Genomic DNA, 25,510 nt, shown 5'->3' on the forward strand with positions numbered 1-25,510 from the left:
TGACACGGGACAATTGCGAAGTACTCGTCGCCGAGTAGGATATTTGCTGGGCCGAACCAAAGGCTGACAGTCATCAGTATTCTCGTACGTACCATGCATTACTACAGGACGCTGGCGGGAGAGGGCGATTCTCGACTGACGTTGAACGACAGTTGCAAACCTCACATCCAAATGATATACAGAACAGTACGTCCTACCAATTGCCATCCTCATCATTCACTTCCACTTGACGTCCATGTCCTCGCCGAGCACTACTAGTCCATCCTATCAGGTACCATCAACTCCTTTCCAAACAGCCCTCTTTCCCCTCTCCTTTACCACCCACTCCACCATCCATTCCACTACCAACCATCCCTCGTCAAACATCCTACACACACTTCTTCCCAGCCTCGCGCCGCAACATCCGCCCTCATGAAGCAATCGACGATCTCGAATCGCTTTACAAAGGCCCTTCGCCCTCTTTTATTGCCCGCGAATTCGACCTCTCCCGGCTACACTCCATTCGCCATCTGCTCTGGCTAGCCGGGCGTCCGGTACCGCCCCACCCTTTGCACCAACAAGTGCTTATGAATCGGGAGCCGATAGTAACTGAAAAGCTCGAGCAACACTTAGTATGGGGAGGAGGCAGGGTGTTTCTGAAACAGCTACAGCTTCTGGAGCACCCCATTACTCTGGAAATCAACGAAATCCTTTTGAGGAGCCTTCTACCCCTGAAAGAGCATAGAGAAGCGGAAGATATACTAAAGCACTGCATCAATCTTATGCAAAAAAAATTCAATCACCAGGTGGACAAGAGGTGCAGCTTCTTGAGACAGCTATTGGGAGTCAAGAGAGCACAAGGCAAGGGTGACGTGTTACGATCCAATCAGAGATCACCTATGTAAGCTAGATCAGATAGAACCAACAGACCAATCAGGTTGGACCCGAAGGGAGGACCCGAAGCTCCGGGTCCATGGCTCGGGTCCCCGGGGACCCGAGATGAATGTTCGGGTCCACGGGTCCAGTATATCGGGTCCATGAAGGCCGGTATATAAAGACGGCCTTCCCAGGCCTCTTTATATACTGGCTCTTCAGCAAGCAATAGCTTTCACAATCGATCAGTACCTTTTGGCTACTACTACCGTTATTCTTATTATCCCAGCGATATACTCCTGTGCTTGTAACGGTTCGTCACATGACGATGAAAAGTATTATGATTATCTAGACCAACTCGCCGAGCTTGAGGGCTGGGACACATCTGACTTAGATGAAGATGATTCATCCGAGGAACCGAATGCCGGCAGCAAACATTCCGTCGACGGAAGCCAAGCAGCCATCGAGGACGGACATTCAACAAAGACCCAGTCTGACTACACGATTGTCGGTAGTACTTCTGGACCTTCAGGACCAGGCGAGATGGCCCGAAAGATTGACACTAGTGATCTCGATCCAGTGCCTAATCGCATAGATATGGCTCGACAAGAAAACGAGCGCCGTCAAACGGAGGATCTTCAACGATTCTAGAAGCTGTTGGTGGATGACGATAACAACATGCGTGTACCTCTAACGAGAGCCTGCGACGATGAAGAGGCAGGATCAGTCGATGGTCTGAGTGGTACAAAAGCCCCCGATGGAGCCCAGGTTCAGACCGAGGCAGACGATGCATTGAGCCACACCCTACAAGAAGTGGATGAGCCACCAATGGACTTTTGGATCAACTCAGTCTGGAGCCAAATGGAGATTCCCGGTTACGGAGGTATATTCCAGGACGAGCCAGTCAATATGGAAGTCCGGTTCACTTTTGACTTAATGGAATCAGATGCCGCAAAAAGAAAACGGAGGGACACCAGAGGCTCGGTTGTTACGAGTGGGAGTACGTCCCAAGAGCAGCCAAGTCGAAAGGTCATGCGAACAGAATGACGGATACAATGCTTGGTCTTCACAGTGTCGACGACAGAAAGCATGAGCGATGATACACCATCTCGTGGCACCGTCCAGAACGACGGCATCCTTCGCGGGGGTTGGCAAATGAGAAGGGATCTGGTACAGCCGAGGCGGTCGAGAATAGCTTGAGAATACCTAGATGTTGTGGGGCTCGCGATATATCCTTGAAAAATCTGGGGAGATTCGTCAAAGCAACGGCGGGCAAGAGGACGTACAAGTTGCAGACTGGAGATTGGCTGGGGTGCTTACATTAAAGGGCGTGATGCGATGGACTGAAAGCTGAATATGTGGGCGCAACGTTCCTGAGTTATTCCGATTGGTTAGCATATTCTTTACTGTTGTGCTTCTTTTTCTTAGTTCTTGCCGTTGCTGTTCTTCTCTTTATCTTCTTTTTGCTCTTCTGTTTCCAATGTTCAGGCTTATCCTTATTTCGTACGTAGCACACCTCAAGTCATCTTTCGATTTCACGTCTACTGGAGGCATGGTTCCCTTCGCTCGGCCAGGAAAACTTTCATCTCGTACACTCCATGTCCTTATACGTAGAACACAATTACCGGGAGATTCGACCTTCTTTGTACGTTCGATCAGTGCCGAAGAGTTATACCACAACATATTCAAGACACTGCAGCAGAGCAGTGGACTTCGAAAAGATGTGAACAGGGAAAGAGAGCCAAGGGTACCATCTGCTCGACATATTGTATTTGGACTATGATGTCCTGACCAGAGAAAGAGTAGTGTCCCTGACCATGGGGAGGCTAATCAACGAGTCCTCTCAACATTTTAGTAGCAGAAGTACGAATACTTGAGGCATTTTACAGCTAAAAACAATCACATACGACCATACCCACCGGAAAACTCGGGATCCCGTCCGCTCTCCCATAGATAAGCCAGTGAGGGCCAGACTAGTAGTTGGGTCGGTGACGACCAGCGAATCCCTGGTGTTGTATGTCTTTTTTTTTTTTTTAATATTTAAATTTTTGGCCATTTCCCTCCCTCTTTGACAAAACGCTATTATTTGTTTCTTTCTTTTTCGAAGGCGCATTGAGTTTTCTCAAGTCTCCGCACAATTATTTGCGGCTTGGCTTTGTTGCCCTTTGCTCCCCAGGTGCTGCATATGAAGCGACCTTGGCGCCTACTGTGGGGAACAACTGCAAGGTCTGGCCTCCCGCAGCGGCTCCCTTCCTCGTTCACTTCAGCACTTCCCTCCTCAATCCGCCTGCTTATCTTTATACCACAGCACCTTCTTCGTCATTTATTTGCAAGTCATTTCCGTAGCCGCTCTTCTTTTCAGAGTTTGGAAGTCCAACGAAGGCATTCCGACCACATTCAACCGCCGGTGCCGTTCGTAGCAGCCCGTCTATTACACGGCCTCACCTCGCCGACGTCACCGATCCTCGACCCCTCACCAGGCCCGAACAATCATTCAACCACGCCACCCAAAATGGCCTCCAACACCGAGCTATCAGAAATTAAGCAACTCCTTTACTGTCTCGCTTCAGACCTCAAAGCCGTCCAATCCGACCTGGCAGAGCTCAAGTAAGACCCAGACTCAGACTTCAGAGGGCACCTCAACATGCTCCAGCTGCGCAGCTCGTAGCCCAAAGCCATCAAACGTCGAAAAAGTACTGAGCAACCCTGAGACCACGCTGGTTGCTAAGGTTCGTGATATTCAGTCTGCGGTCTTGCAACTTGTCGAGGAGGAGAAGGTTTTGATCCTTGCGGAGGTGGTCCAGCTCAGTCGCGCGGTGGGGAAAGCGCTGGAGGATGCGAAGGGAAAGATGATGGGGAAGGTTGCGGGAATAACGAATGGGAAGGAGCACGGTCGCAAGCGGAGCAGGCCCACAGAGAACATGGATGTGGATGATGATCTCGATGTTGCAGAGAAACGCGTGAAGCAAGACGAGCAGGGCGACACATATGAATACAAGTGGGGAGAGGAGGACGCGCTTACACAGCGGAGGCGGAACTGCACAGCTCTTGATGGATTTGTACTGGACAGTATGGGCAGAGCTTCTATGGCCTTCAATTGCGAACGAGTCGGATTACGAATGGGTTCTTTTGGCACTTATCACGTTCCATCAGAGAGCCCACGAGTGCTGCATCGAAGACTGGGACAAATTTCAAAGGGAGGGAAAGATCGGCTTTGAGTACTGCCTATATGGTCTCTTCTACCATGGGTATGAGCATGAAGGGGTCGCTAGAGGAGCATGTTCTTGTAGGGAACGTCATCCGCCCGGCGTGAGGCAGAGGGCTACCAGGTGTATCCGCGTCAAACGAAGCGAAGATGGTTCTGGAAAACTGAAGTTTTCTTGGGGGGCGGATGTTGGACCTGCCCCTGTCCTAGGCAAGTATGAGTGAGCCCAGCGGGCTTACTTACCGAAGGAACAAACATCCTATGTTCGCCGGGGGGCGAAATTGCAAGGTCGTGACCCAGGAGTGGAAGATGCGGCATCGGCAAACGAGTGTATCTCTGGGATGGATTCAGGATATCTAGAGGTAGTCACAGACGAAGAACGAAATGGGATTTCATCGCGTAGGATTTCTTGGAGTGGTCAAAGATACAGCTTCCTGTCAGCTTTACCTTTGAAGATGCTTGGGCTGAGCGGGTGATAAGTCATAAGGGGGTCCGACATGAGAGAGGGCAACTAGAGAGCAATTATGCGCATTGGCTCATCGCGGATATACAGGAAACGAATGGACGGCAATCCGAGCACCACATGTCCGACTCTGTTCATTTGAACGCACACAAGTTACAGTGATGGGCAATTGTTACGAACCGTTACAAGCACAGGAGTATATCGCTGGGAATAGGAATAACGGTAGTAGTAGCCAAAAGGTACTGATTGATTGTGAAAGCTATTGCTTGCTGAAGAGCCCAGTAGACAGAAGGCCTGGGAAGGCCTTCTTTATATACTGGTCCTTCAGTGTGCGCCGCTGCGCCGTGGCCGCGGCGCCTTTTACTCACGGCGCCGGCGCCCGGCGCGGCCCTGATTGGTCTACCTAACTGCTTACATAAGTGATCCCTTATTGGATCGTAACACGATGCCCCCTCTCTTGTGGCTTTGTCCTCGAAGCCACGATGTAACCCTATGATACATGGTAACACTTATTCGGTCTTGATGCTTGGGTGACAACGACACTTGTTGGTTGTGACCTTATTGCCTGCCTGCTCCCTTCTCCCTGTTTTCTTGTCGTTCCTCATAATCGTGCGTTGCCCTCTTCTTATCTTTGCTCTCGGTAAGTCTTCTTCTTCCTTCGTCATCAAAGATGTCCCGTCGTCCTTCCGAGCGCTCCCTACGCCGAAACGCGGCGGCCAGAGCTCTTGCTGATACCATCGAAGTTCTCGGTCAAGCATCAGATATGCCTTGCTCATTCTGTCATCGCAACAATCGGTCTTGTATTATGGACCCTGCGAAGTCTAACTCGTGTAGCGAATGTGTTCGCCGTAAGGGTCGCTATGACGGTATTGATGTTGGCAACAAGCGTGAGTGCTATGTCTGATCCCTGCTGGGATGTTGCTAATGATCGTAGTGACCGTTACGCTCCGCGAGATTCGTCGTATCGAGGAGGAGGAGGGGAAGTTGATGAAACAGGCTCTTGAGATCCAGTCGAAAGTGGTTCGTCTTCGTAAGCAGAAGCTTCATATGCAGCGGAAACAAGATTCTTTATTCAATAGGGGTATGTTGGAGTTTGAAAATGACCTTCGTGAGCAGGAGGGTGGGGGTAGTGCTCCTGCTGTGGGTGATACGCCTACTGGCGACGTCTTCGCCGCTGACGGTTCTGAGGAGCCTGATTGGGTACGAGAGCTGGAGGCGATGTCTCCTGATTCCTTAGCTCGTCTGGCTGAGGCCGGTCAGGAAATCGTCGGTGAAAGCTCGCGATCTTATCCTTAAGGTTGACGAGGTTTCCGGGTGGTTCCCAAGTATTGCTTTCATGGCCATAGCCTTGCTATTTGATCAGGTACTCGATTTCACCAGTGTTGTTATTAATCTTGGAGTCCAAGATAGCCTCTATCAAGAACTCGTCCCCGTCGTTCCATGTTTCTATGCGGTTGTCGATTTTCGCGTTCTTTGGTGCTGGTTCCAGCAGTGAGACGTGGAAGGTGGGCCATTGTCGCATGCCCTTGGGAAGCTCGAGTCGGTAATTGCTGGTGCTGACTTTCTCGATTACCTTGAATGGTCCCAGTTTCTTGTAGTCAAGCTTGTTACTGGGCCGTTTGGTCTTGATATTACGGCGAAGTAGGTAGACTTTGTCTCCCCTCCTGAAGGTCGGCGCCGACGACCTCGTGCGGTCGTAATATCGATTCATTCTTTCGCGAACAAAGGTGAGCTCGTCTCTCAGGGCTTGGTGCATTTCGGTAAGTCGTTCTGCCCTGATGTGGGCCCTGGGTACGACCGTCTCTGAATCCCAACCCCTACGGGAGCTCATCTCATAACCGTAGTTGGCGAAGAATGGTGTGACCTTCGTGGTCTCGGTCTTGGAGCTGTTGTATGACATTTGAGCAGTGGGTAGTAGCTCTGTCCAGTTGTCCTGCTCGTAATTGACGTACGCTCGCAGGTATGCTTCCAAGACCTGGTTCATTCGTTCTGTTTGCCCGTCCGTCCTAGCATGGTATGCGGTGGACATCTTGTGCTTCACGCCAAGTTTGTTCATGAATGCTTGCCAGTATCGTGACGAGAAAAGCTTGTCCCTGTCTGTCACGAGTTCCTTTGGCCAGCCATGATTGGAGGTAATGTACCGCATGAAGATATGTCCGAGTTGTTCCGCATTGGTATCTTCCCTGAACGGTAAGAAGTAGGCGAACTTCGTGAATCTGTCGACAACAACCATGATGCTGTCATACTCGATGCCAGTGGCTGGGTCTCGTGACATGGGGAGCTTCGTGATGAAGTCCATAGTTACTGATTGCCATGGCGCTTCTGACACTGGGAGTGGCTCGAGTAAGCCATAAGGCTTGTGCCTATTGGCTTTGGTTTTGTGACAGATTTCACAGTCGTGCAGAACCTCTGTAACGACATCCTTCATCTTAGCGAATCCGAATGTCTCCTGTACCCTGGCTATCGTGCGTGCGATGCCAGCGTGTCCTCCTTCTTCAGGGGACTCATGAATATCTTTCACCAGCTCTTTCTGCAATGACGGGGGTACCCACAGCTTGCCTTTATGAAGCCACGGCTCGATCGAGGTTGACAGATGTTTTTGGACTTCCTCGTCATCTACTTCATGTTGTGCCTCGGTGATTCGTTGGATCCAGTCGTGGATCCACCCTGGCAATGTTGATGTTGTAGATGTCGAGTTCATCCTCGTCGAGGTCGTGAATGGGTAGTGGCTTGTGCGCTAGGGAACCATCATTGTTGGTTTTGAATAAGGCTGGTGAGGCCGTGCCTTCGGTTTTGGCTCGAAGGTCTTCTCGTCTGCTCAGGGCGTCGGCCCGTGCGTTCTCAGATCCCTTACGGTAATGGATGTGGAAGTTGAATTGCGACAGGAATTCTGACCAACGGGTTTGCCTCTGGTTGAGTTCTTTACTCGTGGTGAAGTACGTCAAGTTCTTGTGGTCGGAGTAGACCTTGACTTCGTACTTTGTGCCACTCAACCATGGTTTCCATTCTTTAAATGCCCAGATGATGGACATGAGCTCTTTGTCGTGTGTCGGGTAGTTGAGCTCAGGTCCTCTGAATGCCTTCGAGTAGAATGCAATGGGGTGCAATCTTCCCTGGTCATCTCGTTGACCAAGTTGGCCACCCATTGCCCAGTCAGATGCGTCGGTTTCAACCTCAAATTCTTTATCGGGATCGGGGAGAATGAGAATCGGGTCGTCCATGATCATCTGCTTCAGGGTGTTGAAGGCATCGTCGCACTCCTTTGACCATACGAATACGGTGTCTTTCTTGGTCAAATCGTTGAGTGGCTTGGCTATGCCTCCGAATCCCTTGATGAAGCGTCGGTAGAAGTTGACAAATCCCAGGAATCCTCTGACGCCGGTTACTGAAGTGGGCGCTGGCCATTCGGCGACGTCCTTGATCTTAGAGGGATCCATGCGGATTTGGCCTGGGGAAATACGATATCCCAGGAAGTCCACTTGACTGACATGGAATTCACTCTTCTTGGGGTTGACTGAGAGTCCTGCTTTTTCAAGCGCAGCGAGGACCTTGTGAACGTGTTTCTGATGTTCTTCCTCTGTCTCAGAGAACACAATGATGTCGTCAATGTAAGCCATCACAAATTCGCCTGCGAATTGTCTAAGCACAGCGTCGATTCTGGCTTGGAAGGAAGCAGGTGCGTTGGTTAGGCCCTGGGGCATGATGCGGTATTCGTAATGCCCTAGTGGTGTCCTGAACGCTGTCTTCCACTCTTCTCCTTTCTTCATACGAATCTGGGAGAAGGCTGAGGTGAGATCAAATTTGGAAAATATCGTGGCTTTTCCAAGTCTGTCTCGCATCTCTTGGATCAACGGCAAAGGATATCGGTTCTTGATGGTGTCGTTGTTGAGATGCCGGTAGTCAATAACGAGACGAAGTTCTCCATCCTTCTTTGGTACAAAGAGAATAGGGGAACCGTAGGGTGACTGGGATTCACGGATGTGGCCCAGCTTGAGCCTCTCATCCACATACTCCTTGAGCGCCTTCATCTGAGCAGCGTTGAACTGGTAGATCTTTTGATATTTAGGTTTGGCGCCTTCTTTCAAGGGTATCTCGTGGTCCCAAGGACCGTGTGCTGGCAAGGTACATTCAGACGATTCCCTGAAGATTTTGTATCCTCGATACTGCAAGGGAACGCCTCTGAGCTTATCCTTGTCCCTGCTGTCTTTGGGCGGTGGTTTCGGAGGTGGTGATTCCGCCTCAAAGTTGCTAATGAACATGACCATTCTCGATGGTTCTGATGGTGGCGGGGTCTCGTGTGACGAAGGGTGCCAATCCTTTCTATCAGTGACTGAGACTTCAACGTCTGGAGCTTCAGGGAGCGACTTCTTTCGGTCCCTGATGCGGCCGCTGCTCCAGTCGATATCTGGGTTGAACTTTCTCAACCAAGGTCTGCCCAGAATGGCGTCGTGTTTGCCAATGGGGGTGATGTCGAAGACAATCTCTTGTACGTCTCCATTGATCGTGACCTTCAATGGTGTTGTTTCTCGCAACACTTGGCCCTGCTCGTAGCTTGGGCTCTTTCCTTCAAATGTGTACACTCTGATAGGGTCGTTTCTTATAGACCCATGGAATCTTCCAGTCGTTCACGACCTGGGGTGTAATAAGGTTGATTGACGATCCTGAGTCAATCATGGCCATTGCCTTTCCTTGGAATGGCTTGGTCCAAGTCCATCTGGACCTGATAAATCGAGTCCTCATCTCGATTTATCTCGAGGACTTGTGGCGGATCAGCTACTCGTGGTCCTCTCGCGAGGAGCTGGCGCCATTTCCCTGTCTTCTGCGGCCACCGCGAGCACGGCGTTTCCTCTAGGACTTCGATTTCGGCGAAGATCCACTGGCCGTCTCGCTGGTGCTAGAAGCTGCTGCTGCTGCTGTTTCCTCCTTACGCTGAGTGCGCTGGAATGCCCTTTCTTCACGTATGGCTTGTCTTGAGTGCCATTGCTGTGCTTTGTCGGCCATGTGGACTGCGCAATTGATTCTGCAACAATCCTGGTATCTGGTGTAGGGGAGATTCCATGCATTCACGCGTATACCCATCCTTCAAGACGAGTCTCATAAGTCGGCTACCTCCATCGCGTTTGCGGGGTGTACAAGTGTCCCACATGCTAATAGAGTCTTTATGATAGGCGGCTCGTACTGGTACTGGGACATCGTTTTCCCAAATACGTTGGGGAAAGTGGTCGTGTTCCATCTTATACGACAAGTGCCATGGGCAAGCGTCATACAAACACTGGATCCAAGCAATCTTCCCATGAGATGGGTGGCCTGGGTGAACCTGGGGGTGATCTCCTGCTTGGGGTAACCAAGGGCGATCACACACAGTGTAGACATTGGCCTCGAACGCGGTCACTCCAATGGACTGGAATGATTGTCGTGGAGGGTATGGCTCGATGAAGGAGTCATCGTCGATGGGACGCGCATAGAATTCTGTCTGGATCTGGCGGTTGTACTTCTCGTCCAAATTAAACTTGTGGGTCCATTTGCTGTCTCGAGTGATCTTCTTCTTAAGTCCCTGCAAAGCGGCTTGTATGAAGGCGATGAGTTCTTCAGGTCGTTTCTGGGACTCGTTGAAGGCGCCTTCATAGGCTTGTCTGTCTTCTCGATGAACGTGACGGCGTTGTCGGTTGTAGGCCACCTGCTGGATCTCTAGTTCCTTGATTCTGGATCGTTCGATGTCCGCCAAGTGGTTGATACGGTCGAGTTCTGCCTGGAGTTCCTCCATACGATCCATGTGATCCGTGGTGTCAGTGTCTGATCCAGATCTCATGGCGTCAGACAGATCGGTGTGAATTGTTGGTTCCACGCGTTCGATTGTGGCGAGTGGCCATTCCTCGCGTTCTTCAGAGATAATTGCGAGTGGCGTGCGCGGTCCAGGTGGCACGGAGTGGCTGCGAGGAGGGTGGTTTTCTTTGTCGAGATCACCGTTCCGGATGTACTCCTCGTGGTCACTCTCGCTGTCATACTGGTTACGCTCGAACTGTTCGTACTGGTCATACTGCTCGATCGACATATAGTCGTCGGTGGGTTCGTTTTCGTAGTCGACTATGCAAATAGTGCGGGGTGGCTCGTCGTCAACGAGGGCAGCGAGGGCATTGGCGAAGTCGTGGTCAATCTCGACATTGTCGACTTCCCTTCCCTTACTTTTACCTCTATCCTTGCTGACCGAGTTGGTGGAGTGAGTGGGAACTGGCTTCCAGCTTCCCTGGCGATTGTTGTTGTTATTGCCGCCACTGCGACAGTCGCGGGCGAAGTGTCCTGGCTTATCGCACTTGAAGCATTTCTTATCCTTGCTGGGGCCGCCGCCGTTCTTGCGGTTCTCAACGGTATCCACGTCCATAGGGCCCGAGTGAGTGCCGTACGCGGTGCTGCGCGTCTTGTTGCTGTAGCTGTTGCCTCCGCGCTGATACTTGTAGCCAGTGTTGGCGGGGGCGCGAGGACGGCTGTCACCAGCGCCTTTCTCTTTCTTGCGTTCGAAAAGGCGGTTATCGATGACGATGGCCTCGTTCATGTATTCGTCGAGGCTCTTTGACTTGCGGTCAATCTTGATGAGCTCGTCCTTGACGTCGCTCTTCAGACTACGGTAGAACTGATACTTGAGACCTTCGTCATTCCAATCGACGCGGAAGGCAAGCTGTCTGAACTCAGCCGCGTAAGAGGCGGCTGACTTGGTTTGACGAAGCTCGTTTAGCTTGGTCTCAGCCTGGCGGACCTTGTCGGCGAGACCAAAGACCTGGTTGATGGAGCTTTCGAAGTATTCGAAGTCGTTGAAGATCTTCTGGATCTCAATGTGCATCTCAGTCCAAATGTTGTGGCCGAGGTAGTCCGCTTGGGTGGGCTGGAACCATTCGAGAGCCTTGCCAGTGAGAAATGACGAGGCGTACAGGACTTGCTGGATAGGGTCCACGACTTTGGTAAAAGCGAGGTTGGCGCGGACCTGGGTGAGAAATCCCTGAAGGTCCTCCTTCCTGGTGCCATCGAATTTGGGGGGAGGGTTGAGCTTGATGGTGCTTCTCATAGCGGGGGAGACTGCGGTTGGATGAACAGAAGCAGCCTCGAGGTCGCTGATCTTAGTGCGAAGCAGGTTGATGATGTCGCGAAGCTCAGTATCGTTGGTCTCGTTGGTGATGGCGGGGACAAGGGTAGTCCTGCGGGTTTGAGCATTCTCTCTGGCGAGAAGCTCGGCTGCCTTGACTTCTCTGCCGTCGTCGTCCACAATACCGGTCATGGTATCAGTGCTAGGGCTAGGGTTTCTGGCCGCGGTGCCCGGGAGACCAGCTCCAGTGTCGGGTCCTCCAGCAGCAGGGTTACCAGTAGGTTTTCCGGACATGGTGACGGTGAAGAGGTAAGGTAATGAGGTTTTGAGGAAACTTGATTGTTTGAGGAGACGTTTTGGGTGCAGCAGCAAATCCCAGAATACTAGTGTGCAAACTGATGAGCAAGCAACGTGTGACGAACCGTTACAAGCACAGGAGTATATCGCTGGGAGTAGGAATAACGGTAGTAGTAGCCAAAAGGTACTGATCGATTGTGAAAGCTATTGCTTGCTGAAGAGCCCAGTATAAGAAGAAGGCCGGGGGGCCTTCTTTTATACAGGTCTTTCAGATGAGGGCCGCCGCGCCGATATTGAGGTTGCGGCTCTGCGGCGCCCCGGTCGCCGCTTATACGGCGCCGCAGCAGCGGCGCCGGTACCACGGCGTCCTTCTGATTGGTCTATTTAGCTGCTTACATAAGTGATCCCTTATTGGATCGTAACAATACGGGGCATACTATAACGCCGCTGCACATCTACGAAGAGTACATTTTAGTAAACTGAAACGATACAACGAAGTCAGCACCTCGGTGGAACATACGATTGTACAGTCCATTGCTTTTGAGTATATAGACGATGCTGATGACAGTGCCATGGCTGGAACGGGGGCTCTATCTATTTTTGCCGAAGATGACCTAGCATAAGGGAATTGTACAAGATGGACTTGAATGGTTGCTTGGATCCCGTTTCTTCACTGATGAAGTAAAAGCAGAAGTCATTGCCTTCCACACCAGGCACCCAAACAAACCAGGAGACCCCAACGTCCCAACGAACTGACCCTCCACGGAATCCTATCGACAAAAGCTGACGCATGTTCGGCTCGGGGTGAGCTTTGAAGAAGGGGGAGCTGATGTCACACGGACATCGCCCACAGTCCAGGGTCAGGGTCGCAAGGCTCAGCAGAGCCTCAACGCCTGGCATTAGCCTCGAGATGCCCGGTGGTGAAGTGAATGTTCATAATACCGCCGTGACTGACCTGAGGCCCGACCACGAAGCTTTCTCCGCTAATTGCGCCATTATAGATCGTGTTCGCCATGGTAGTTTGTGATCTAAGAACTGAACACAGTAGGCATGAGAGGCAATCGCCGCCGACAGAATGCCTGAAGGGTTGCGAAGCAAATGAGGAAGGGGGACATTTCTTGCGGGATTCTTTTCAGCTGGAAGTCGGGCTCACAGAAGAAATGGACCAACACCATTCCAGAGCCTTACTCCAGGATTTCCATGCCAACACGTGCATCTCCTCATTTAATGAGGCGTTGGGTTTCTTATTCCCGTCCAGGTCGTTCCTAGAATGGGGACGGGTTGTAATGCTGCGAACATTTAAGAATCCCTGCTCAAGCAGATTCATCGCGGAGGACAAATTAGATAAAGAAACTTGCATTTAGTCATATACATTGGACATAGCACTGTTGATGATGCGCAAGATGCGTTCTTAGATGAAAAAGGAGAGAGCAAAACGTGCGTTCCAAGGTGTATTAGGCATCAAAACCAGGCCCCATGACTTGCCGTTGTTAAGCGCCTAAGACACAGCCGCAGCCCCACTCCGTTATGAGCTACCGCACGTTTCCATCGAAACGATTTATCCCCGCGCTGTACGGCCAATTATATCTTGAGAAGGGCCTTCAGACTAATGCCTCAACATGCTTAGCACACCTAGCAAACCACGTAATTGGCCAGTACAGCCTGGGATAAATCCTACTTGAATGAGAATTAGCCATAGATGGAGAACGACTGATTCAAAACGAGGTTCATTCCATTGGTGAATGTTCTCACGATGTCTCGTGCAAAGAACGCAGTAATAGCAGCCCATGGATGCATCATCGAGTCAACGGCCTGATGGCTTCACCCGTCCCAACAGGCGCAGCGACTTCGAAGTTGCGATAATATGCGCGCTCCGTCTCGAATTCGACGCCGTATGCCTCCTTATCGATAAGCTGTGGGACGAAGACGGCGATCAGTACGGCAAAGTCGACCGAGACCCGAATATATACACGACAGGCCGGATGGGGAAGTGCAATGTCGTCCTTGTCCTTCTGCCCAACATGGGAAAAGCAAGCGCCGCCAGCGCAGCTGCAAGTCTTCGATCGAGCTATCCGCGAGTGTCGCTGGCCCTTTTGGTGGGCATTTGCGGGGCGGTCCCATTCGCAGGACCGGAAAGGGACCCCATTGTCCTCGGCAACGTAATCATAAGCAACCTCGTGGTCCAGTATGACCTTGGAAGAGCGCTTCCGGATCGCTTCGATCGCAAAGACAACCCTCATGACAGTCTTGGAAGACCAGACAAGATCATTCGCAACATCCTGGTCAAGCTTGATACGGACATCGACTGCGAACATATCGAGAAACGGGCGGGTGACTTCCTCAAAGCTCTTCAGACGAAGAGCGAAGAAATAGCCAAACGGAAGCGAAGAGGCAGGCATACCAGCTACAAGTACCTAGGAGCAGCCAACGACCTCCTATTCGATGCCTGCTACCGACACAAGCATGCTCCTGATTCCGGGTGCAGAACGTGCGAAGACTGTCATGACAACTCGGATCCCACTTGCGATGAGTCTCTTAGGTTGTCATGCAAAGAGCTGAAATGTGACACAAACCGCTTGATACGGAGGGAACATTTGGATTCAGCCTCAAACGACTACAATGCCGACTCGGATTCTGAGGGTGTCTTCTTCTTCATTGGTGCGATCGGATCTGGAGACAGTGTTATTCGGTCTGGCAAGCACCGTGATCAGATCGCCAAGCAGGTCGGGGTTATTGCTTTCGAGATGGAAGGAGCAGGCGTATGGGATGAGGTGCCATGCATCGTGATTAAAGGCGTGTGTGACTATGCCGATAGCCACAAAAACAAAGGATGGCAGAATTATGCTGCGGCAACCGCGGCGTCGGTAGCGAAGGCGGTTATGGAGAGGTATGTCGCCTCTGCTAGGGTTTCCGACTCTTCGCAGTCTCCGCCACCGTCCGCGACCATCCCCTTCTCCCGCGACCCCGACTTCGTCAACCGCGGAGACATTCTCGACCAGATCGACCAGCGATGTTCGGAGCCGGCTGCTCGGGTTGCACTCGTAGGCCTGGGCGGTGTCGGCAAGTCGCAGCTAGCCATCGAGTTCGCCCACCGGACCGCCGCGCGGCACCCAGACACGTGGGTGTTCTGGGTCCATGCCGGCACGCAGGCGCGGGTCGATGAGGGCTTCCGGGCGATTGCCGACGCCGCCGAGCTGCCCGGCCGGAACGACTCCAAGGCCAACATCCCACAGCTTGTCTACGGCTGGCTGGGCAACGAACGGAACGGCAAGTGGGTTATGGTCCTTGACAGTGCTGACGACCGCGACGTGTTCTTCGACGCTGGCAGTAACCCTGAACGACGTCCGCTAGCTGACTATCTTCCGCAGAGCCCAAACGGGTCTCTTCTCGTCACAACACGTGATAAGGATCTAGCTTCTAAGCTAGTAGGGGGGTACAAGAATACAATCGAGATCGGGCCAATGGCGCAGAGTGATGCTCTGTTGCTCCTGGAGAAGAAGCTGGGATCGCTCTCGGATACTGATATGGCGGTGGATCTCGTGCGGGCGCTCGACCTTGTGCCGCTTGCCATCAGCCAGGCGGCGGCCTACATTCAGAGAATGTCGCCACGGAGCTCGCCCAAGAAGTACCTAGACGAGTTCCGAGAGAGCGAGCGGAATCGGAGAAAGCTTCTGCAATATGATGGTGGGGACCTGCGGCGGGACGGAGGGGCGTCTAACGCGATACTTACGACGTGGCAGATATCCTTTGACCACATCCGGTCCAAGCGGCCCTCTGCGGCGAATCTGCTGTCGCTTATGAGCTTCTTTGACCGACAAGGCATCCCTGGATGGGTGCTAAACCCTTCCAGAATTGCCCAGGACGGAATGCAGGCAATAGGTCTAGACGACGCCGCAGACGTGGAGTCGGACGATAGCAGCCAGAGCACGGACAGTGACTCAGACGATGCTAGCTTCGAAGATGATGCGGCGATGCTAAGGGACTACTGTCTCATCACCGCGGACGAGACAGAGGACAAATTTGAGATGCACGGGCTCGTGCAGCTGTCGACTAGGAGGTGGCTAGAAATGTTTGGGCAGGAGGAGACGTTCAGGCAGCAGTACATCGAGCGGATGGCAGCTTCATTCCCAACGGGCCAGTTCGAGAACTGGGCCATGTGTCGGACCCTCTTTGCGCACGCCCGAGTGGCCTCGGATTATCGACCTAGCGAAAATACGGTCGAGTCATGGGCGATTCTTTTACACAACGGAGGATGGTACGCGTGGTCACAAGGGAGATATGAAGATGCACAGCAGATGCTGGGCAAGGCGAGGAAGGTACGCGAGAGGAGGTTGGGAAAGGACGATGTGGCGACTCTCTCGAGCACCTCATTGCTTGCATTAGTATTTCGAGATAGAGGACTATGGAAGGAGGCCGAGAAGCTGTTTGTGCAGGTGATGGAGACGAGCAAGGCGAAGCTCGGGGCCGATCATCCCGACACGCTGACGAGCATGGCCAACCTGGCGTCGACGTTTTGGAACCAGGGCCGGTGGGACGAAGCCGAGAAGCTGTTTGTGCAGGTGATGGAGATGAGCAAGGCGAAGCTCGGGGCCGATCATCCCGACACGCTGAAGAGCATGGGCAACCTTGCTTTCACGTGGAATAGTCAAGGTCGACATGAAGATGCCCTAGCGTTGATGCAAGACTGTGTTGAGACTCGGCAGCGAGTCCTTGGGCCTGAGCATCCTGATACGCTGTCGTCCTTGGCTACTGTGTCGGAATGGTATCACGGGGCAAGGCGAAGGGTAGGGGATAGATTGGATATGCGTAGTTGTACGAGAAGAGAAAGGGAGGGAGGAGTGTGTACGATCTGGTGATATAGGGTAGGGCTGAGCCATGCTCAGAGCCAGACCCACACTAGACCCACTGGCAGCACAAGGCTCGACCGCCCATGGCGGGAGTCGTGCATGTGCCAGGCACAGTCACAGGTAATCCTGTGACAAATGGAATAGCTAGGCTCATCTTAATTCTTCTTGCTGTTGTCACGATGCACCAGCTCACGTAGTTCCGTATCGCGTAGTTGGGTGCAAATGGATAAATAACTAAAGATGAAGAGAAAGGAAGCTAGTCTACATGGGACGAAAGAGATGACATCCTTATATGCAGTAACAGATGGGATGGTAGACTTGAACGTGCACGTGATCTGGCCGAGAAGCTAGAGGTGCAGGTGATGGAGACTCGCAAGGCGAAGCTCGGGGCCGATCATCCCGACGCGCTAACGAGCATGGCCAACCTTGCTTTCACGTGGAATAGTCAAGGTCGACATGAAGATGCCCTAGCGTTGATGCAAGACTGTGTTGAGGCTCGGCAGCGAGTCCTTGGGCCTGAGCATCCTGACACGTTGTCGTGCTTGGCTACTGTGTCGGAATGGAGTAGCTAGGCTCATATGATGATAGATTGGACAGCCGTGACTTCCAGGTTACAAGAAGGCGCTCGGACTGGATCATACGTCGACTCTCATTACAATTCACAACTTGGGCAACCTCTTTGAGCTTCAGGGCCGGCTAACTGAGGCTGAAATGCTATATCAGCTGGCGCTAGAAGGCTACAAGAAGGCGCTTGGACTGGATCATACGTCAACTCTCGATATAGTTCACAACTTGGGCAACCTCTATAAGACTCAGGGTCGGCTAAAGGAGGCTGAAACGATGTATCAGCGAGCGCTGTCTGGTTATTCAGCAGCCTTAGGCTCGTCCCACGCGAAATCTCTCCTTGTCGCAAAGAATATAGCATCTTTACAACTTGCAAAAGGTAGCCTCTTCCTATAAGAACTAATAGTTAAGTTTGCTAACATTTACAATTAGGTTCCTCAGCCGCGACTGAGACGTCGTTGTGGAGGAGACGCTCAAATATTTGAAATAACTTACGAGATAAGATACGCAGAACCCCTACGAGAACTAAGCCATCTGAATCGACGGAAGGCTGAACATGATGTTGGAATTGCGTTGTAGTAAGGTGTGACGAACGGCAGTCTGATCTGCTTAAGTGAGATAGCTGAAGGTAGTTGAACTATCAGATGTCGTTCGGTGAAGCCAAAGGGTTCACAACAAGTCTGATTGCGTATACTAGTCTCGGTGATGATGATCAGTTGACTACTGCCGAACTATCTGACAATCTGAGTCTTGCTGCTGAGGTTTCCTTGGCTCATTCTCAAGTCTGGCTCATCTTTGTGAGCCCAGCTTATCCCTGTGAGCCTGCGTCCACCTATGAGCCCTTCCTTCCCTGTCGTGGTTACACTGCCCAGCCTTCACGTGGCTGCGATGTACCGATGGCCCGTGTCCTTCGCTTATAGTTCGTAACATAAGGTGACTTAGCTGTTACGCAATGTAGTGACTTTACAAGTTCCTGCAACAAGTAGCCAAGGATCTGCTTCGGGTTTGTGAAGGTTGACGATGAGGCAGCCAAGATAATGTATGCCTAGCCCACTTCATGGCCTCAGCTGGGCTTGGCGAGTGTCAAGGTGATGGAAACGTTTCGAGAAACGGCGGCGTTTTTGCCCGAGTCATCCAAACTCCTGTAAAAAAAAACTACTCTCATAGATAATGTTCCGATATGTCTGCTTGTCTATGGGAGTGGGAAGGATATGAAACGGGTCTTTTAATCACGTGGTAGGGTCAAATGTAAGGGGTGCAGCATAGTTGACACAGATGCTGGCCAAAGGAATCGATAAGGTTCTATGAAGAGAGAAGGGGAGAAAAGGGCGCCCTCTGGGCAGTCTGGCCGGCTGTCCTAAAGAAGGGGCCTGCGCACGCACAGGCCAGTGTTGCCTGCCGCAAGAGTGGAGCACTCGCCTGGCAAGACTGCTAGGCATTTCAGCCACAGGCGCCAGTCCCATGACAGCTGCAAAGTCTAATTGGAACCTGCAAATCGAAGTAGAGCTTAAACTGTCAGTGCTAACAACCCAGTCGTTGCCGTAACCAGTGTTACCATAACCATTTGTTGATCCTCCTCTCCTTAAAGTGGACGGTGTTTCTTTCAACGGAATGTTGCGATAAAGAGAACCGGCCGGTCTCCTCTTGTCTTGTTCGTTGCCGAGAGATTCTTTGTCGGGATAAATTCTGACGACTGAAACAGATTGGCAGGCTAGTCGCATGCGAAGAATCGGTGTCTCTATTATTCTTGTTCACTAGGTTGTGGTGGACGTCTTGCAGCGTGGATCGTGTGGGATCTGGACCGAACCCTGCCGGAGACGCAATTTTAGAACGGTCAATTCGTCTTGTAATCTGCCCAATTATATTGAACCTTTCAGCGTCAGCTCTACACTCACCCTAATTCCTCCGTTCTTGACGGGAATTAAGCATATTGATACAGGAGGTCGTCGTCCCGTTTTTTGACTTTACCATGTGATCAAAAGACTCGGTTCATATCCTTCCACCTTTGACAGACATACAATCTTACCAATCGCCTGACTAGTAGTTGGGTCGGTGACGACCAGTGAATCCCAAGTGCTGTATGTTTTCTTTTTCCAAAAGTCTGGGCTCTATCACGATGCACCAGCTCACGTAGTTCCGTATCGCGTAGTTGGGTACAAATATCACGGGCAAAGGGTCGATGGTAGATGTGAATATGCGTAATTGCGCGAAGGAGAAAGAGGGAGAGTGCAGACGAGTGCCCAGAAGACTAGCCTTATGAGGGCGGTGTCACGGCGCAGCCAAACGGTGATGATGATACTATTTGACTAACATGGACTGAAGACAAGAAGTTGAAGAGGGGAAGAAATCCCAAAAGGGAAGGTCGATGCCAGAGCTGGGTTTTATACCCAGGCCGCGGGAGGCAGCCAGAGCCAAGCCCAGAACCTGCACCATGAACCATACCCGTGAATGGGACCCATGACGGCACATGTGACAGCCCAGCTGGTGCCAGCCGTCACAGGCGGCCGCTGGTGGGCCCAATGGGTCCGCGGCAGGCACGCTCTGGCCAATCAGCTGACAGCGACAGCAGTCTCAGAAGCTGCTGTGCGCTGGCACAAGACACAGCCTAACCCTGTGACAACAAATGAATAAATAACTAAAGCTAAAGAAGTTGAGGCTGGCAAGTCCGAGCTCATCCACTTCACCAAAACCCGACAGCCACGAACCGAGACCGTCGACTTGGGGGGACACCAGTTGGCCCCCACGGAGTCAGCGCGGTTCCTAGGGGTATGGCTGGACCGCAAACTGACCTACCGAGCACACCTTCAGGCGGTAAAGAAGAAAATGTCAACACAGATCTTCGCACTCACACGCATCGCGGCGAAGACGTGGGGTTGTAGCCTTGTCCGAGCAAGAGAAGTGTATACAAAGGCAATTCGTGCGGCAGTAGCCTACGGAGCGTCAGCGTATCACACGCCAACAGAGCCGCTTGGGGAACCACGCGGTCTCGCGAAGGCTCTTGCAACGACCCAGACTAACTGCCTAAAGGTAGTCTCTGGCGCTTACAAGGCCGCGTCTACGTTTAGTGTGGAAACGGAGACCTTCTGTCCACCCCTCGACCTCTACCTCAACAAGAGGGTTAGGGCGTTCGAGGAGCGACTCGCCCGCTCACCGGCGGCAGCCTTCGTTAGAGGGACGCCGGCCTGGGTGGCAGCAGAGTTACGGGGTAGAAGGGGAGGTAGACAACTACAGCCGTCCCCGGTCAGCGGCCGGGCGAAGGCTGAGTGGGCTGAGCGATGGGCCCCTAAAGAAGACATCCCGATACCGCAGGGATGTGACGAACCGTTACAAGCACAGGAGTATATCGCTGGGAATAAGGATAACGGTAGCAGTAGCCAAAAGGTACTGGTTGATTGTGAAAGCTAGTTGCTTGCTGAAGAGCCAGAATAACGAAGGCCGGGAAGCGGCCTTCTTATATACTGGTCTTCAAACCCGTCCCGTAGTCCCGCGATCTCGGGACCACGGGACACCCAATGTAACCTGGTCCCGGTGTCCCGTATTCTCGGGACACCGGGACCCTAGGTACGGGTTGTCCCTTATTGGTCAATCTATCTAGCTTACATAAGGGGCTTCTGATTGGATCGTAACAAGGGAGAGGCGAGAGTTATCTTGTGATTCTACTATAGACCTGGAATCAACGTTTTCAGCTTTGTCTCTCGTGACCACGTCGCTCGGTGACATTTGGGAAAAGCTGAAAAGCTGAGCCCTACCCGCGCCACGGCCCCATAAGTGGAGCAAGCTACCAGGCCGCTACTGGTACACTATTGCCAACCCTGTAGACCCCATGACAGAAAGCTACGACCCTCGCCCAAGTCGAGTTATTGATTGGCGCCCTGAAGTCTCTAGGTCCAGAATGCCCAGCCTCTAGAAAAGAAATGTCCTTTGGGCCATTGGCATATAGTTGGGAGGGAGCTGCCAGCCATCTTATGCCTAACATGGTGAAACAGAAACAGACTCAACACGACGCCTCGTGCTCCACCATAGCCTTGAGAAAACGTAGTGCTCTAGTTTCTTTTTATTTTGTCCTTGGGGGCAGGATAGAGGAATATTAAGCATTTTTACAAACTAAATCCATTGATCGTCAACTGTATAGCATTCGCTGCCTCCAGGACAACACGATCATCCTCAAATGCCTCATCTACGTCGCCTCGCTCAAGACCTTCGTTCCCTAAAGCTACGATGTCTCAACGACTGCACAATACGGAGGGTTGGGAAGATGATAAGGGCCAAGAGCAGTCTCGCCCTGCACCTTTGCAACAAATCTCCGCCGCCACCGCTATGTCCGCTACCCGTATGCCCGCCCCCGGGCTCCCAGCCGCTCCAGCTACCGGTTCCGCCGATACAGAGACGTCCGCCGATACAGAGACGTCCGCCGGCGTCCAAAGCCCGAAGCAGGTGGAAGTAGGCTTACTTCTTTTCTCCCTACGACATTCAGAATAATGCTAACACCCTGTAAAGAATCTGTATTACAAGGTTCCTATGTCACGTGGCCATATTCGCTTGCTTCAACTATTGCCGTCTGAAAACGAGGACGCCGCAATACACTGTCGGCTCTTCTGCACCAGATTGGACTCAAAAGGCACTCGTCCGTACGAGGCCTTATCCTACGTGTGGGGCTCCGAGGCCAAGCCTTGTTCCATCTCTATAAACGGGTGTGACTTGCCCGTCGGAGAAAACCTTCACGCAGCGCTGTTACATCTTCGAGATCACTCCATTGAACGAACTATATGGATAGATGCCATTTGCATCAACCAAGATGACGAAGAAGAAAAAGGACACCAAGTTCAATCTATGGCGAAGATCTACGCTAAAGCAAGTCGCGTAATTGTTTGGCTTGGAGAGGAGGCAGCCGGTAGCGACCAAGCGCTTGAAGAAATACGCATCGCAGCCAAGCGCGACCAAGCACCCGAAGAAATACGCATCGCAGCCGAGCTGTCTACAAGACGATTAGACAATAAAGCGGGAATCCTTACACTGCTTCAACGACCGTGGTTTCAGCGCATCTGGGTAAGGGAACCGATGTCAAAGTATTATGACCAAGGAAACTAATAGATTGATGCAGGTGCTTCAGGAAGTTGCCGCGGCTCGCCATATCCTGATCAAGTGTGGTTCTGCTGAGGTTGACGGATTTGCATTCTGTTCAGGCCTGAAAGCATTGAACCTGTCCAATGAACTCCCCGCAGACCTGCGGGCTCAAATCCTTTCGGTAACCTACCTCATAAGGGGCGCAATCTTCCGGCCCAAATACGCGACTAGTCAGTCAGACAACTTTTCTCTTAACATACGCCCTCTGAGTGAACTGATAGAGATGTACCACACCCGCAAAGCTACGAAACGTCTCGATAAAGTATATGCCTTACTTGGTATGAGCTCTGATAATCCAACCGCAGCAGGATTATTTGCCGACTACAAGATTTCGTGGAAACAACTCTTTAAAAAACTCATCCACGTCGTCCTATCTGAATTGGTCTCTGTAAACGGCCTTTCGGACGATAAGGAGATTGCCGTCATTGAGGGCAAGGGCTGCATTCTTGGCGAAGTGTCCTCAGTCAAGAGAAATGCTATTTGGGAAGACAGACAAGATATGGCCATTACTTGGAGGAATGCCCCCAGCTATATTTGCGTGAAGGAAGCATGGGGCTTTTGCTGGACCCTCCCGACCACGGTAAAATCCGTCCAAAAAGGAGATGTCGTCTGCCTTCTTCAAGGAGCGTCGAGACCCACGATCCTTAGGCCATACAACGATCACTGGGCGGTTATCATGATTGCAGTTTCCCCAGCAGGCGATCCACAAGCTACGACCGGAGATATCAAACAATCGATAACGGTCTTTCCACATAATTTTCAACTTATCTGGGATTGGGATATAGATCCAAGCAAGCAGCAAGATAAAAACAACCACGACTACTTTGCAAGCATTCCAGAGCATTCAAAGACAGGGTTGGAAGGTTGTCGAAATATGGCGACTAAAATACGGAATGTCAGATTGGCATTACAAGAGGTCAAACAGTATGGAGTTGCAGTGAAGAATCTTCGGGAAGAAACGGCGGTTCTTGAGAGGGCATTGAGGAGTATGAGCAACCTAAAAAAGACTTGCCTAGGGCCCGAGGATTCAGAAAAGGAAGATGCAAAGGAAACAATGGTAAATCAACTTATTGAGGACAAGGGCCAATGGACGCTTCTATGCTTGGCGGCAGGAAACAGGCATGAGACGGTCGTTAAATTGCTTCTCGACACTGGCAAGGTCAACTTGCATAGGGAGGAGCTACGGACGGCGCTGTGGCTTGCGGAGCAAAAAGGCTATAAAGCGATCGTTAAGATGCTTTTCGATACTGGCAAGGTTGACGCAGGTGCTAAGGATGAGAATGGACAGACAGCGCTGCATCAAGCGGCAATAACTGGGCATGAGGTAGTCGTTCAGCTACTTCTCGATACCGGCAAGGTTAATGCAGGTGCTAAGGATGAGAATGGACAGACAACGCTGTATATGGCGGCAGAGAAGGGGCAGGAGGCAGTTATTAAGCTGCTTCTGGATACTGGCAAGGTTGACGCAGATGCTCAAGACGGGTATAAACGGACAGCGCTGCATATAGCGGCAGAGAATGGGTATGAGGCGGTTGTTAAGCTGCTTCTCGATACCGGCAAGGTTGACGCAGACCTTAAAGAGAAGAATGGACGGACAGCGCTACATTTGGCGGTAGCGTATAGGCGTGAGGCGGTTGTTAAACTGCTTCTCGATACTGGCAAGGTTGACGCAGATCCTAAGGATAAGGATGGACGGACAGCGCTGCATATGGCAGCGGAGAATGGGCATGAGGCAGTTGTTAAGCTGCTTCTCGATACCGGCAAGGTTGACGCAGATTCTAAGGATAAGGATGGACAGACAGCACTGCATATGGCGGCAGAGAAGGGCCATGGGGCGGTTGTTAAGCTGCTTCTCGATACCGGCAAAGTTGACGTAAATTCTAAGGACCGGTATGAGACAGCGCTACATATGGCGGCAAATAATGGTCATGAAGCAGTTATTAAGCTACTTCTCGATACTGGCAAAGTTGACACAAATGTTCAGATTTGGGCTGGACAGACAGCGCTACATATGGCGGTACAGAAGGGGCATGAGGCGGTTGTTAAGCTGCTTCTCGATACTGGCAAGGTTGACGCAGATGCTCAGGATGAGAGTGGACAGACAGCGCTATATAGGGCGGCAGAGAAGGGGCATGAGGCAGTTGTTAAGCTGCTTCTCAATACTGGCAAGGTTGATGCAGATCCTAAGGACCGGTATGGATGGACAGCGCTATATAGGGCGGCAGAGAATGGGCATGAGGCAGTTGTTAAGCTGCTTCTCGATACAGGCAGGGTTGACGCAGATCATAAGGATTGGGATGGACGGACAGCGCTATATATGGCGGCAAAGAATGGGCATGAGGCGGTTGTTAAGCTGCTTCTCGATACTGGCAAGGTTGACGCAGATCCTAAGGATAAGAATGGACGGACAGTGCTGTATATGGGGGCAGAGAATGGGCATGAGGCAGTTATTAAGCTGCTTCTCGATACTGGCAAGGTTGACGCAGATCCTAAGGATAAGGATGGACGGACAGCGCTGCATATAGCGGCGAAGAATGGGCATGGGGCGGTTGTTAAGCTACTTCTCGATACTGGCAAGGTTGACGCAGATCCTAAGGATAAGGATGGACGGACAGCGCTATATAGGGCGGCAGAGAAGGGGCATAAGGCGGTTGTTAAGCTGCTTCTCGATACCGGCAAGGTTGACGCAGATCCTAAGGATAAGGATGGACGGACAGCGCTGCATATGGCGGCAGAGAAGGGCCATGGGGCGGTTGTTAAGCTGCTTCTCGATACTAGCAAGGTTGACGCAGATCTTAAGGATGGGGCTGGACGAACAGCGCTGCATTTGGCGGCAACGTATAGGCATGAGGCGGTTGTTAAGCTGCTTCTCGATACTGGCAAGGTTGACGCAGATCCTAAGGATAAGGATGGACGGACAGCGCTACATATGGCGGCAAAGAATGGGCATGAGGCGGTTGTTAAGCTGCTTCTCGATACCGGCAAGGTTGACGCAGATCCTAAGGATAAGGATGGACGGACAGCGCTGCATATGGCAGCGAAGAATGGGCATAAGGCAGTTGTTAAGCTGCTTCTTGATACCG

At 51.8% G+C, this 25,510-nt stretch overlaps 10 protein-coding genes across 10 annotated transcripts; 6 read left to right on the forward strand and 4 right to left on the reverse strand.

The window, feature by feature from the left end:
* Positions 1-230: 230 nt before the first annotated feature.
* B0H65DRAFT_476526 (uncharacterized protein) lies at positions 231-640 on the forward strand (the record flags this gene model as incomplete). Its single annotated transcript, XM_062827368.1, has 3 exons — positions 231-257; positions 388-533; positions 613-640. Exons 1-3 carry the CDS (start codon positions 236-238, stop codon positions 637-639), a joined length of 195 nt encoding a protein of 64 aa, XP_062678798.1. The 5' UTR covers positions 231-235.
* A 534-nt stretch (positions 641-1,174) lies between these two features.
* B0H65DRAFT_445622 (uncharacterized protein) lies at positions 1,175-1,503 on the forward strand (the record flags this gene model as incomplete). The annotated part of the gene is given in 2 exon segments (XM_062825755.1): positions 1,175-1,187; positions 1,205-1,503. 2 exon segments carry the CDS (start codon positions 1,175-1,177, stop codon positions 1,501-1,503), a joined length of 312 nt encoding a protein of 103 aa, XP_062678799.1.
* A 1,861-nt stretch (positions 1,504-3,364) lies between these two features.
* On the forward strand, positions 3,365-4,281 carry B0H65DRAFT_511644 (uncharacterized protein; the record flags this gene model as incomplete). Its single annotated transcript, XM_062828502.1, is given in 3 exon segments — positions 3,365-3,433; positions 3,453-3,975; positions 4,010-4,281. The coding sequence occupies 3 exon segments, from the start codon at positions 3,365-3,367 to the stop codon at positions 4,279-4,281; spliced, it is 864 nt and encodes a 287-aa protein (XP_062678800.1).
* Positions 4,282-5,295: 1,014 nt separating this feature from the next.
* B0H65DRAFT_476530 (uncharacterized protein) lies at positions 5,296-6,091 on the forward strand. The gene has a single exon (XM_062827369.1). The coding sequence runs from the start codon at positions 5,436-5,438 to the stop codon at positions 5,814-5,816; it is 381 nt and encodes a 126-aa protein (XP_062678801.1). The 5' UTR covers positions 5,296-5,435; the 3' UTR covers positions 5,817-6,091.
* A 4,777-nt stretch (positions 6,092-10,868) lies between these two features.
* On the reverse strand, positions 10,869-11,849 carry B0H65DRAFT_476537 (uncharacterized protein; the record flags this gene model as incomplete). The annotated part of the gene is made up of 1 exon (XM_062827370.1): positions 10,869-11,849. A coding segment is annotated over exon 1 (450 nt), but the record flags the coding sequence as incomplete, so codon positions are not given.
* A 541-nt stretch (positions 11,850-12,390) lies between these two features.
* B0H65DRAFT_300918 (uncharacterized protein) lies at positions 12,391-12,891 on the reverse strand. Its single transcript, XM_062823140.1, has one exon. The coding sequence runs from the start codon at positions 12,790-12,792 to the stop codon at positions 12,487-12,489; it is 306 nt and encodes a 101-aa protein (XP_062678803.1). The 5' UTR covers positions 12,793-12,891; the 3' UTR covers positions 12,391-12,486.
* A 395-nt stretch (positions 12,892-13,286) lies between these two features.
* B0H65DRAFT_476539 (uncharacterized protein) lies at positions 13,287-14,819 on the reverse strand. Its single transcript, XM_062827371.1, is given in 5 exon segments — positions 13,287-13,329; positions 13,520-13,552; positions 13,570-14,306; positions 14,325-14,327; positions 14,346-14,819. 3 exon segments carry the CDS (start codon positions 14,394-14,396, stop codon positions 13,689-13,691), a joined length of 672 nt encoding a protein of 223 aa, XP_062678804.1. The 5' UTR covers positions 14,397-14,819; the 3' UTR covers positions 13,287-13,329; positions 13,520-13,552; positions 13,570-13,688.
* Positions 14,772-17,311, forward strand: B0H65DRAFT_511647 (P-loop containing nucleoside triphosphate hydrolase protein; the record flags this gene model as incomplete). The annotated part of the gene is given in 9 exon segments (XM_062828503.1): positions 14,772-15,234; positions 15,244-15,317; positions 15,333-16,208; positions 16,218-16,325; positions 16,335-16,451; positions 16,461-16,528; positions 16,538-16,704; positions 16,759-16,840; positions 17,044-17,311. Coding segments are annotated over 9 exon segments (2,223 nt in total).
* Positions 17,312-21,521: 4,210 nt separating this feature from the next.
* Positions 21,522-23,130, forward strand: B0H65DRAFT_408145 (heterokaryon incompatibility protein-domain-containing protein; the record flags this gene model as incomplete). Its single annotated transcript, XM_062823820.1, has 3 exons — positions 21,522-21,737; positions 21,801-22,349; positions 22,405-23,130. Coding segments are annotated over 3 exons (1,491 nt in total), but the record flags the coding sequence as incomplete, so codon positions are not given.
* Positions 23,131-23,944: 814 nt separating this feature from the next.
* Positions 23,945-24,301, reverse strand: B0H65DRAFT_476565 (uncharacterized protein). Its single transcript, XM_062827372.1, has one exon. It carries the CDS (start codon positions 24,256-24,258, stop codon positions 24,028-24,030), a length of 231 nt encoding a protein of 76 aa, XP_062678807.1. The 5' UTR covers positions 24,259-24,301; the 3' UTR covers positions 23,945-24,027.
* Positions 24,302-25,510: the final 1,209 nt, after the last annotated feature.

This window comes from Neurospora tetraspora, assembly GCF_033439725.1.
Source record: "Neurospora tetraspora strain CBS 560.94 chromosome Unknown B0H65scaffold_7, whole genome shotgun sequence".
Classification (NCBI taxonomy): Eukaryota; Fungi; Ascomycota; class Sordariomycetes; order Sordariales; family Sordariaceae; genus Neurospora; species Neurospora tetraspora.

What these genes read in the sequence shown, in the direction of transcription:
- B0H65DRAFT_476530 (XM_062827369.1), top strand. Translation starts at nt 5,436, where the DNA reads ATGTTGCTAATGATCGTAGTGACCGTTACGCTCCGCGAGATTCGTCGT.
- B0H65DRAFT_300918 (XM_062823140.1), bottom strand. Translation starts at nt 12,792, where the DNA reads ATGCCAGGCGTTGAGGCTCTGCTGAGCCTTGCGACCCTGACCCTGGAC.
- B0H65DRAFT_476539 (XM_062827371.1), bottom strand. Translation starts at nt 14,396, where the DNA reads ATGACAGTCTTCGCACGTTCTGCACCCGGAATCAGGAGCATGCTTGTG.
- B0H65DRAFT_476565 (XM_062827372.1), bottom strand. Translation starts at nt 24,258, where the DNA reads ATGGCCCTTCTCTGCCGCCATATGCAGTGCTGTCTGTCCATCCTTATC.